Source organism: Zootoca vivipara, chromosome 8, assembly GCF_965207765.1.
Source record: "Zootoca vivipara chromosome 8, rZooViv2.hap1.1, whole genome shotgun sequence".
NCBI classification, from domain to species: Eukaryota; Metazoa; Chordata; class Lepidosauria; order Squamata; family Lacertidae; genus Zootoca; species Zootoca vivipara.
Window position 1 is genome coordinate 84,673,607 of NC_142591.1, and position 11,776 is coordinate 84,685,382.

General features: G+C 48.9%; 1 protein-coding gene across 1 annotated transcript; it reads right to left on the reverse strand.

Annotated features, from left to right (window-relative positions):
• Positions 1-267: 267 nt before the first annotated feature.
• Positions 268-10,213, reverse strand: LOC118090479 (lymphocyte antigen 6E). The gene is made up of 3 exons (XM_035126251.3): positions 9,994-10,213; positions 5,359-5,478; positions 268-1,160 (listed from the first exon to the last, which is right to left on the reverse strand). The coding sequence occupies exons 1-3, from the start codon at positions 10,043-10,045 to the stop codon at positions 952-954; spliced, it is 381 nt and encodes a 126-aa protein (XP_034982142.1). The 5' UTR covers positions 10,046-10,213; the 3' UTR covers positions 268-951.
• Between the last annotated feature and the right edge of the window lie 1,563 nt (positions 10,214-11,776).

Here is an 11,776-nt window from a genome sequence, read left to right on the forward strand (position 1 = left end):
TGTCAGACCACGTGGGGGGCCGGACGATATTTTGTAAAAAATAATAATGAACGAATTCCTATGCCCCACAAATAACCCAGAGATGCATTTTAAATAAAAGGACACATTCTACTCATGTAGAAACATGCTGATTCCTGGACCATCCATGGGCCGGATTGAGAAGGCGATTGGGCCGCATCCAGCCCCTGGGCCTTAGGTTGCCTACCTGTGCACTACATGCAACTGGAGGCGTGCTGCGACGTGAAAACAGAAGAGGGGAAAATGAAGTAAGGTAAAAACCAAAATGTATTTATTAAAGTTCAGAAAGCACAAGAATACAGTGTGTGGAAAACCCACATAGCTTGCAAAATTGTCTAGACAGTGTTAACTTTTTAACGTAAAATTTTAAGAGGCAAAAACAAACAAACAAACAAAAACAACCGTGTTCTAAATCCCAACATTGCTCTTTATGTAAAATGTGACAAGCAAAACACTGGATCTAAATTCAGAATTTACAAAAAAAAAAAATCATCCGAGGGGTTTTCCTACCCCACCCCACCCCCAATCGATTTTGCCTCCTGGTGAGCCATCAAGCAAAAATCACTGTTTAAGGCCCCTGTTTAAAGCCCACCATCGGGATTAGGAATGTTTCGTTCAGCGGAGTTTTTGGCTTCTCTTTGGTGCAAAATTCTTCCAACAAGTTGCACCTCCTCACCTTGGTGTGCAGAAATCCCAGCAGCCTCAAGGGGGCAGTGTTGCCATACAAAACATCTCATCTCCCCCCCTACCCCCCCCCAAAAAAAGAGAAGTGGGAAAGGTCTCTCCTCTTAAGACCAATACAAAGTGCAGAGAGACAGATTCATTGGGTTAAAAAGCAATGGAACTATATGCCATTGAAAACACGTTATCTTGGGGCTTCTCGGCGGAGAAAGGCTGAGCAGATTCCTTCTGCGTGCAGAGATTTCTCAAAAATCACAGCTTGGGTCCAAAGAGGTAGAAGAAACTGGCCGCGATCCCAGCAGCCAAGACCAGGTGGTTTGTTTTGACGCTGCTGGCTCCGTTGGTGTTGCATAAGAAAGACGAGCAGCAGCTGACGGACGTGGCCGCGAAGCCAAGGTTGATCCCCATTTGCGGGCAAACCGAAACACAGCCTTTGGTGATGGACTGCGACGCATAACCACCTGGAAGGAAGGAAATGGGAGTCAACAGAGGGGACGCTCATCAAATTTGCAGAAGACAGCAAACTGGGTGGGGCAGCTAATAGCAGGGAGGACCTAATTGGGATTCAAGGCTGGATCATTCTGCCCGGACACTGAGGTCCAGCGCCGAGGGCCTTCTGGCAGTTCCCTCGTTGCGAGAAGCCAAGTTGCAGGGAACCAGGCAGAGGGCCTTCTTGGTGGTGGCGCCTGCCCTGTGGAACGCCCTCCCAACAGATGTCAACGAGGAAAACAACTACCAGACTTTTAGAAGACATCTGAAGGCAGCCCTGTTCAGGGAGGCTTTTAATGTTTAATAGAATATTGTGTTTTATTTTTCTGTTGGAAGCCGCCCAGAGTGGCTGGGGAAACCCAGCCAGATGGGCGGGGTATAAATAATAAATTTATTATTATTATTATTATTATTATTATTATTATTATTATTATTATTATTATAGCTGCGTCGTAACCAATAAAACGAATTTCAATAGGGACAAATGTCTGGTTCTGCACTTAGGCAGGAAGAACCAGATGCACAAATAAAAGATTGGGGGGGGGCACCTAGCTTACTAGCAGTGCATGTGAAAAGGATCTAGGGGTCTTGGTGGACCACAAACTTAAGATGAGCTGGTAGTGTGATGCAGCAGCAAAAAAAGGCAATGCTGTTCTAGGCTGCAGCAACATTAGACTAGTGTCCAGATCAAGGGAAGTCATTGTACCGTTCTATTCTGTCTTGCTCAGACCACGCTTGGAATACCGTGTCCAATTCTGGGCACCACAATTTAAGAAGGATGTTGACAAGCTGGAACATGTCCAGAGGAGGGCAACCAAGGGTCTGGAAACCAAGCCTGATGTGGAACGGAGCTGGGTATGTTTGCCTGGAAAAGAGGAGACTGAGAAGAGATAGGATAGCCTTCTTCAAATATCTCAAGGGCTGTCCCAGGGAAGAGGGAGCAAGCTTGTTTTCTCCTGCTCTGGAGGGTAGGGCTCAAACCAATGGCTTCAAGTTGCAAGAAAGGAGATTCCGACTAAACATACAGAAAAGCTTTTTGACAGCAAGAGCTGTTTGACAGTGCAACCGTCTCCCTCAGGAGGTTGCGGACTCTCCTCCTTTGGAGGTTTCTAAGCAGAGGTTTTTCTGGAACTCTCTAGCTTTCTCCATAATCCAGCGCATGTTTGCAATTTGGTCTCTGGTTCCTCTGCCCCTTCGAAATCCAGCTTGCACTTCTGGGAGTTCTCGGTCCACATACTGCCTAAGCCTGCCTTGTAGAATTTTAAGCATAACCTTGCTAGCGTGTGAAATGAGCGGAATTGTGCGGCAGTTGGAGCATTCTTTGGCACTGCCCTTCTTTGGTATTGGGATGTAGACTGATCTTCTCCAGTCCTCTGGCCATTGCTGAATTTTCCAAAATCAGAGACCAAATAGCAAATATGCGCTGGATTATGAAGAAAGCTAGAGAGTTCCAGAAAAACATCTACTTCTGCTTCATTGACTATGCAAAAGCCTTTGACTGTGTCGACCACAGCAAACTATGGCAAGTTCTTAAAGAAATGGGAGTGCCTGATCACCTCATCTGTCTCCTGAGAAATCTCTATGTGGGACAAGAAGCTACAGTTAGAACTGGATATGGAACAACTGATTGGTTCAAAATTGGGAAAGGAGTACGACAAGGTTGTATATTGTCTCCCTGCTTATTTAACTTATATGCAGAATTCATCATGCGAAAGGCTGGACTAGATGAATCCCAAGCCGGAAATAAGATTGCCTCAAGAAATATCAACAACCTCAGGTATGCAGATGACACAACCTTGATGGCAGAAAGTGAGGAGGAATTAAAGAACCTTTTATTGAGGGTGAAAGAGGAGAGCGCAAAATATGGTCTGAAGCTCAACATCAAAAAAACCAAGATCATGTCCACTGGTCCCATCACCTCCTGGCAAATAGAAGGGGAAGAAATGGAGGCAGTGAGAGATTTTACTTTCTTGGGCTCCTTGATCACTGCAGATGGTGACAGCAGTCCCGAAATTAAAAGACGCCTGCTTCTTGGGAGAAAAGCAATGACAAACCTAGACAGCATCTTAAAAGGCAGAGACATCACCTTGCCAACAAAGGTCCGTATAGTTAAAGCTATGGTTTTCCCAGTAGTGATGTATGGAAGTGAGAGCTGGACCATAAAGATGGCTGATCGCCAAAGAATTGATGCTTTTGAATTATGGTGCTGGAGGAGACTCTTGAGAGTCCCATGGACTGCAAGAAGATCAAACCTATCCATTCTGAAGGAAATCAGAAGAGAAGAGAAGACTCCCTGGAAAAGACCCTGATGTTGGGAAAGATGGAGGGCACAAGGAGAAGGGGACGACAGAGGACGAGATGGTGGGACAGTGTTCTCGAAGCCACCAACATGAGTTTGACCAAACTGCAGGAGGCAATGGAAGACAGGAGTGCCTGGCGTGCTCTGGTCCATGGGGTCACGAAGAGTCGGACACGACTAAACACAACAAAGCAGAGGTTGGTAGTCATCTGTCATGGATGCTTTAGCCAAGATTCGTGCATTGGAGAGGGTTGGACTAGATGACCCTTGGCGGTCCCTCCCAAGTCTACAATTCTATGTTTTCCCAACTGCAACAATACCTAGAAATTTTCTTGACTTCCCCTTCAGCTGTTGCAGTGCACTTGCACCGGGAATGCTATCTGATGATCCTGTTTGCGTGTTTGGATGACGATGGGCCCTCACCCCTCCCAGGAAAGCAACAGCAGCCCGGACCCAGAGAGTTGCTTCCATATCAGACGTCAAGCGTGGGGCGAGTAACAACACAACTGCAAAGGAACAACTGGAAGCTCAACCAGTCCTCCAAACTATTCCTCGACCGTCAGGCAACCGCCTAGTTAGAGGCTCACTGACCACGCTGATCTGCTGACAGATTCAAACTGCAAGCATTCCCCGGGGGCGCAATGTTTGCATCTGCAATCAGACAGACCCAGGCTTGCCACAGGTGCCAGTGGCAATAGTGACAGGCATTATCCAGGCACCCAGTGCATTTTGCAACTGGCGCAGGTCCAATGGCGACCCCATGGAGACCTCTAGGTGCCAGGTTGGCAACTGGGGAAAGCAAAACGTCCCTTTGAGAAGGATCTGAAATATTTTCCCGGAAGCTCGCTTGTGTTTTCTTCTGGGTTGTTTCATTGAATGTTTTAACGGTGTTGTCAACCGCTTTTTGAGTTTTGTTCTTTAAACTATAAAGTTTGTATAGAAATGAAATTAATAATAGGAAGAAAAAAGCAGCAGCAGAAGATTGGGAAAAGGTGGCACATAGACATTCCATTGTGGAAACCGTAACCCAGGTATAAGGTGCCATTTGGCAATTAGGTTGTATATCTGAGTTTCTGACACTGGCTGAACCCCGCTGAAACTGTCACCCTACATGTGGGGTTCTTGACAGGTAAAGGATAAAGGATTCCTGGACGGTTAAGTCCAGTCAAAGGGGACTATCTCTCTTTTCAGGTCCAGGGAGCCGGTGTTTGTCCGCAGACAGCTTTCCGGGTCATGTGGACAGCAGAACTAAACCGCTTCTGGCGCAATGGAACACTGTGCGGGAACCAGAGCGCGTGGAAACGGCGTTTACCTTCCTGCTGCAGTGGAACCTATTTATCTACTCGCACTGGCGTGCTTTCAGACAGCTAGGTTGGCAGGAGCTGGGACAGAGCAACGGGAACTCACCCTGTTGCGGGGATTCGAACCGCCAACCTTCTGATCTGCAAGACCAAGAGGCTCCGTTGTTTAGACCCGCATCCCTTGGACTTGACAGGTTGGCCCATGGGGAGTGGGGACTCCAGCCTAGCCAGCCAAAATAAACCAAGACCCTTATCCCAGGCTGCCAGACTAGATGGGCTTTGGGTCTCCATCGGGAGAGTCTTGCCCAGGCACCCCCAAACTGCGGCCCTCCAGATGTTTTGGCCTACAACTCCCATGATCCCTAGCTAACAGGACCAGTGGTCGGGGAAGATGGGAATTGTAGTCCAAAACATCTGGAGGGCTGAAGTTTGGGGGTGTCTGGTCTTGCCTATCCATCAAGTGATGAAGGCTGATTGTAGCATAAGACAGAAAACCCCACAGGCTATCAACCCAATAATCTCCTTGCCTGGTAAAGCAACCCTCGTGTCCCCAGTTTAAAATACACCTACCTACTCCTGCACCAACGTAGACGGTAGCACAAGAGGTTTCTGAATCAGAGCAAATCTGCCACCTCCAACAGCCCCAGTTCGATTCCGCTCCATCACAGTACCAGCACACCAGCGAGGAAGCTGAAAAAGAGTTAAAACAGTCCCCGAAATTAGACAGACGCAACAGTTTCCTGCTTCCAACTCAGCAATATCCTCTTGTTGCCAGGGCTTACGTCCGAGTAAGCAAACCCAGGATGGAACTGTAGGCCAGGCATAGGCAAACTCCGGCCCTCCAAATGTTTGAGACTACAATTCCCATCATCCCTGACCACTGGTCCTGTTAGCTAGGCATATGGGAGTTGTAGTTTCAAAACATATGGAGGGCCGGAATTTGCCTATGCCTGTTGAAGGCGCTTTCACTCATCCCACAACCCACTCAACTGTTTTGACGTTTACAGTGGAACCTCGGTTTATGAACACCTCGGTTTATGAATTTTCGGTTTATGAACACCGTGGACCCATCTGGAACAGATTAATTCATTTTCCATTACTTTCAATGGGAAAGTTCGCTTCGGTTTATGAACGCTTCAGTTTATGAACAGACTTCCGGAACCAATTACACCCATGCTTCAGTTTATGAACGCTTCAGTTTAAGTACTCCGCGGACCCGTCTGGAACGGATTAATCCACTTTCCATTACTTTCAATGGGAAAGTTCGCTTCAGTTTATGAACGCTTCAGTTTAAGTACTCTGGAACGGATTAATCCACTTTCCATTACTTTTAATGGAAAAGTTCGCTTCAGTTTATGAACGCTTCAGTTTATGAACAGACTTCCGGAACCAATTGTGTTCATAAACCGAGGTACCACTGTATATACCTTTTTAACTTCCCCTTCCAGCCAGGGTGGATTTTATTTAAATCAAATCTATTTAAATCGCTAGTCCGTAAGACTTAATTTGAATCACTTTTTTTTACAGAAAGACTAATTCTTGCTGGTATCATCTTAATATTTACAACCAGATGAAGGTTTCGTTTTTGGAAGAATAAATTTTCAGAGTAGTTTTTACTGTTCTATAAAAAAATTACCGATTTGGTTAAAAAGGTAAAGGGACCCCTGACCATTAGGTCCAGTTGTGACCGACTCTGGGGTTGCGGCGCTCATCTCGCGTTATTGGCCGAGGGAGCCAGTGTACAGCTTCCAGGTCATGTGGCCAGCATGACAAAGCCGCTTCTGGCGAACCAGAGCAGCGCACGGAAACGCCGTTTACGTGCTTTCAAACTGCTAGGTTGGCAGGAGCTGGGACCGAGCAACGTCACAGGGATTTGAACCACCGAGCTTCTGATCAGCAAGCCCTAGGCTCAGTGGTTTAGATCACAGCGCCACCTGCGTCCCTCAGTAAACTAGTAAACTATTCTACTTCCCCCTTATATCCTCCCATTTCTGCTAAACTGTCTCGGGGGAAGAAGGTGTGCGGCATGTGACTGGTGTCCAAAACTACGCCCCATGCGCCATCAAGCACTGACGTTCTTTCCACACCAGTTACACACACATTCTTTTTTACAATTTAAAATACTCTTTTTGCATCCTCAATATATCCATGACTTCCCTTCTTCTCTTTCCATGGTTCATTTTAGCAAGCCTAAAGGTAAAGGGACCCCTGACCATTAGGTCCAGTCGCGACTCTGGGGTTGCAGCGCTCATCTCCCTCTATAGGCGGAGGGAGCCTATAGAGCTTCCGGGTCACGTGGCCAGCATGACTAAGCGCTTCTGGCGCCGCCAGAGCAGTACCTACTTATCTACTTGCACTTTGACGTGCTTTCGAACTGCTAGGTTGGCAGGAGCTGGGACCAAGCAACGGGAGCTCACCCCGTCGCGGGGATTCAAACCACCGACCTTCTGATAGGCAAGCCCTAGGCTCAGTGGTTTAGGCCACAGCGCCACCCACGTCAGTTAAAGGCCATCTGTGAATCACTTTCCTGATTAAGGAAAGCAGTTTCCAAAAGGCCTCCTCTCTGCCTTCCGTGTAAACCTGGGGGGGGAGGGGGGTGTGAGGCTGCCAGTATCTGACCTCCATTATAACAAATAAAATAAATACAGAATACTTCCATTGTTCACCAGAGGAACCCGATTCCTCCCGAGATACAACTCTGCAGCTGTTCATTCAATTACGGAGCATAAGAATGTAAGCAGAGTCTGCTGGATTCGCCCATTGCCCCCTCCTGGAGTCCAGCATCCTGTTCTCGCAATGGTCAAGCAGATACCTGCAGAAAACCCGCAAGCAGGATCAGAGCACAAGAGCAGCTCCGCCCCCCCCCTCCTGTGGTCTCCAGCAACTGGGATTCAGAAGCATCGCTGGAGGCAGAACGTAAACCATAGTGGCTACTGCTAGCCATCGATATCCTCTCCACCACGAAGGACCAGAATGACTGAAGGAATACAAAAGCTTTTTTAAGAGCAGGAAAAGGCAGGTCAGGGTTTCTGGCAAGTACTGGCAGGCTTGGTTTTTTGTTTTGGTTTTTTACAATGCTCTGTTTTCAATAGGGCATAAATCACTTTGGCGGTGGGGAAGGGCTTTGGAGAGTGAGTCAAAAGCAACCATATTCATTGAGAGAGAGAGAGAAAGGGATGGTGCCAGCAGCCCAAGAAGAATCAATCCATAACACAGACCACCACCCAGGGGCGTAGCCAGGATCAAAATTAGGGGGGGAAGGCACAGGAGGGGAGGGGCCACAGTGGGGCAAGGAAAGCCATGGTCGTTCAGGGACGAGGGGGCGCCAGGATCAGCCCGAAATCGGGCTGCTCCGACCCCCTCCTCCCCCTCCGCAATCGCCGGGGCGAGCCACCCGCCCCACAGCCAGCCAGGGAGAAGGGAGACGTCCCTTCTAGCCGGCTGGCTGTGGGGCGGGTGGAGGGAAAGCCCCAGAGCCGCGCAAAGCGTTTGGCTGGCTTTCCCTCCACCCGCCCCAGAGCCAGCGAGAAGAGAGACGTCCTCTAGCCGGCTGGCTGTGGGGCAGGCGGAGGGAAAGCCAGCCAAACGCTTTGCGCGGCTTTGGGGCTTTCCCTCCACCCGCCCCACAGCCAGCCAGGGAGAAGGGAGACGGCATCGGGCAGCGGGGCAGGCTGGCCATCGGCCCTGCTTCTAGGGGGGGCAACTGCCCCCTCCTCCCCCCTGCCTACGCCCATGCCACCACCCAATTTTACTCATTGCAAACGACTAGCTGGGACAGGCACTAAAAGCCATAGAACCCTGGAACTAGCATTCCCGGAAGAAGAAAAAGAAAACATAAATGTTTCCGCTGTAAAATATTGCTCTGGTGTCTCTCTGGCACATCTGTTTATCTCAGTGATGGCCAAACTTGGCCCTCCAGCTGTTTTGGGACTCTAATTCCCATCATTCCTGACCACTGGTGGTCCTGTTTGCTTGGGGTGATGGGAGTTGTAGTCCCAAAACAGCTGGAGGCTATTTCTTCCCGTTCGTACCATCCCAGCTTTTACATCATCCCTGTAAATATCCACAGCACCACAATGGGAGCGACCACAAAACCCGGAGTTTTCTTCTAACGCTTGTAAGAGGCCCTGGCAAGGCTCCAGACCCTCAGACAAAGAAGGTTGGGGGGAAAACAGACCTCGTGGACTGCTTCCCCTTCCCCCACCCCCCCTGGATTTTTTGGCACTCTGCTGCTAGGATAGGGGCTGCCACCTTCTCTTCCCGGCCCTGCTCCCATGCATGCAAGAGTTTACAGAAAGATAAAACAACAAAATCAAGAAAAACAGTCATCCATACTTTAAATTTTGTATGTTTCAAAAGAATACATCAGATTAAAACAAACTCATCAGCCCCTTCCTTCTCCATCTCCATACAAAAATGACATTCCAGGAGTGCCGCCATGGGGTTTTTTTGGGGGGGGAGGGTGAGTTCCTGGTACCATTCCCAGCAACCGCCTCTCCCCCGATTCTTGCAACGCCCTTGTACCGAGAGCGTCTCTGAGCATGTACTGAGTGCCTCCCTGCTCGTCACCACAGGTAGACTTGTTTGACGTCAGAGGGGGGCTTTCCCTGCCTAATCCTTTGGCTTCCGGCCCAATCCGTATCCCACCCTTCCTCCAACTCTGGTCTCCAGGATCCTAACCCAGCACTCTAACCACTACGCCACACTGTATGAAGCACACACAGACTCGAAAGCAGACCCAGGTGTGCCCGACGGGCCTCCTTTCTCACTTAACACGTGCACATAACTGCAGGGCAATCCCGGGCAAATGGGGGCAGGGCGGCACCCTTAGGATTGAGCGCAACCCTAGCCACGCCCACCCAGGAGAAAATTCCTATTCAATCCAATGGCGCTTCCTCCCTGAGGTTCAGGATCGCAGCGTACATTGCGCTCTTTTAACGCGTAACGAGCCCCTCGCCCCTGCAACGCCCATTTTCGCAAACCAGATCCGGGCAAGTCGCAAAAGCAAGCTATCATCCCCCCGCTTTGCAGAGATAAAGGCAGACACGGCAGCTACTCATGCTAGCAGCTAACGGGCATCCTTAAAAATAACCTAAATTTATACTGGGCGGGGAGACGGGGGGGGGGAGAAAAACTTATTTTGTATTTGGGGAGGGGTCAGAAACCCTAAAAGCGTCCGGTCTAGTGAAAATGGAGAGGCCTCACCTCTTTGCACGCTGAGACAGGCGGCCAGCAGGATTGCAAAAGACGCCTTCATCTTGGATGCGGTCTTGTCCTCCGCGCTTGCTTTTTTCCCTTCTCTTTTTTTTTTTTGCAAAGAGGAAGCTCACCTCCGGGGTGGAGGGGCGGCGAAAACTCTTGCGCTGGCTTGCAAAAAAAAAGAAAGAAAAAGGGGAAACGGCGGAGGAGCAGCGCCAAGCGACAGTTCTGTCTGCAGCGCGCAGCAATTTAGGCGCAAGCAGTTTATAAACCGCCGGAGGGGCCGGATGAGATCCACCCACGTGGAGCTTCTCCTCAAATCCAAGGCGGCTTGGCGGAGGCTGCAAATCTTTTCGATTGTTTTTGCTGTTCCAACCCAAACCCACCTCCTGGCCTTTGCATTTCTCTTTCGTTTCTTGCTAACGAACACACTTTCACAAGAAGCGAAAGCTTTCCAAAATGCGCCCTGGGAGCATTGCCGAATTTACGCATGAGCGGAATAAGCTATAGCTTAGGGTCCCACTCTCTTGGGAGGCCCCTAAAAAAAATTAAAGGGGGAGAAAAAAAACTGGATGTACATTTCCAAAATATAAGATAAGAAACAAATAAAGTAAAACCCACATGCAGCAACGGTGTTTTGTGTTGTGTAGGCTCCTATGAGGTTAGTCATGGGTAGGCAAACTTAAGGCTCTGGGGCAGGATCCGGCCCAATCGCCTTCTCATTCTGGCCCGCAGATGTTCCGGAAACCAGCATGTTTTTACATGAGTAGAATGTGTGCTTTTATTTTAAATGCATCTCTGGGTTATTTGTGGGGCATAGGAATTCATTCATTCTTTTCTTTCTTTTTCAAAATATAGTCCGTCCGTCGTCCCCCCCCCCCAGGGTCTGAGGGACAGTGGACTGGCCCCCTGCTGAAAAAGTTTGCTGACACCTGCTAGCCCGCTCCCTAAAATATCACATATAAAGGGCCCCATTACCTTCAGTAGTTTAGGGCCTCATCAAACCTAAATCCAGCCCTATTTATATATACACACACACTAGCTGGCCAGGCCACGTGTTGCTGTGCCTCATCCCTGTGATTCCCCCACCCACCCTGTCCCAATCCATGACCTATCCCATCCCCTCCTGCCCACCCCCAGGCGAGTCCCCACCTCCATTCGGCCTAGTAGCTGCAGTATCAGTGTAGCCTCTGATAGAGGGCAAGGTTTTTCTAGCTGTAGTACCAGTGTAGTCGCCACTAGAGGGCACTGTGTTGCAACCTCTTCTGCCTTCTATTTCCCAGCTTCCCCGGCCCTCTGATTTCAGGGTTGCAAACCAGTGGGTTTTACCTGGTTTTCGTGGCACAGGTGTGACATGTGGGCAATCTAAGCGCATGGAAACACTCGGATATCCCCATGTGACGCTGTGGCCAAATTTGAACGCGGTTGGGCAAGCGGTTTTGGAGAACGTCGCGGCCTAACAAACATGGACCTTCTACATTTTTATATATGTATATAGATGTACTTAACTGTATTAAGGATGTATTCTTAGTTTTAGATTTTGATTTATGTCGAAATTGTTTTTTATTCAGTTGTGTATTTTTTGATGTGGTCTATGTCTTGTTTGTGACTTTTGTAATTGTGCTATTGCTGTATTGTTTTGATATTCGACTGGAAGCCGCCCAGAGTGGCTGGGGAGACTCAGCCAGCTGGGCGGGGTACAAATAAAAAATTATTATTATTATTATTATTATTATTACAGAGACTTGGGAAGGAAGCTGCACAACCGCCAGCCCTTTGGCTGATAGGG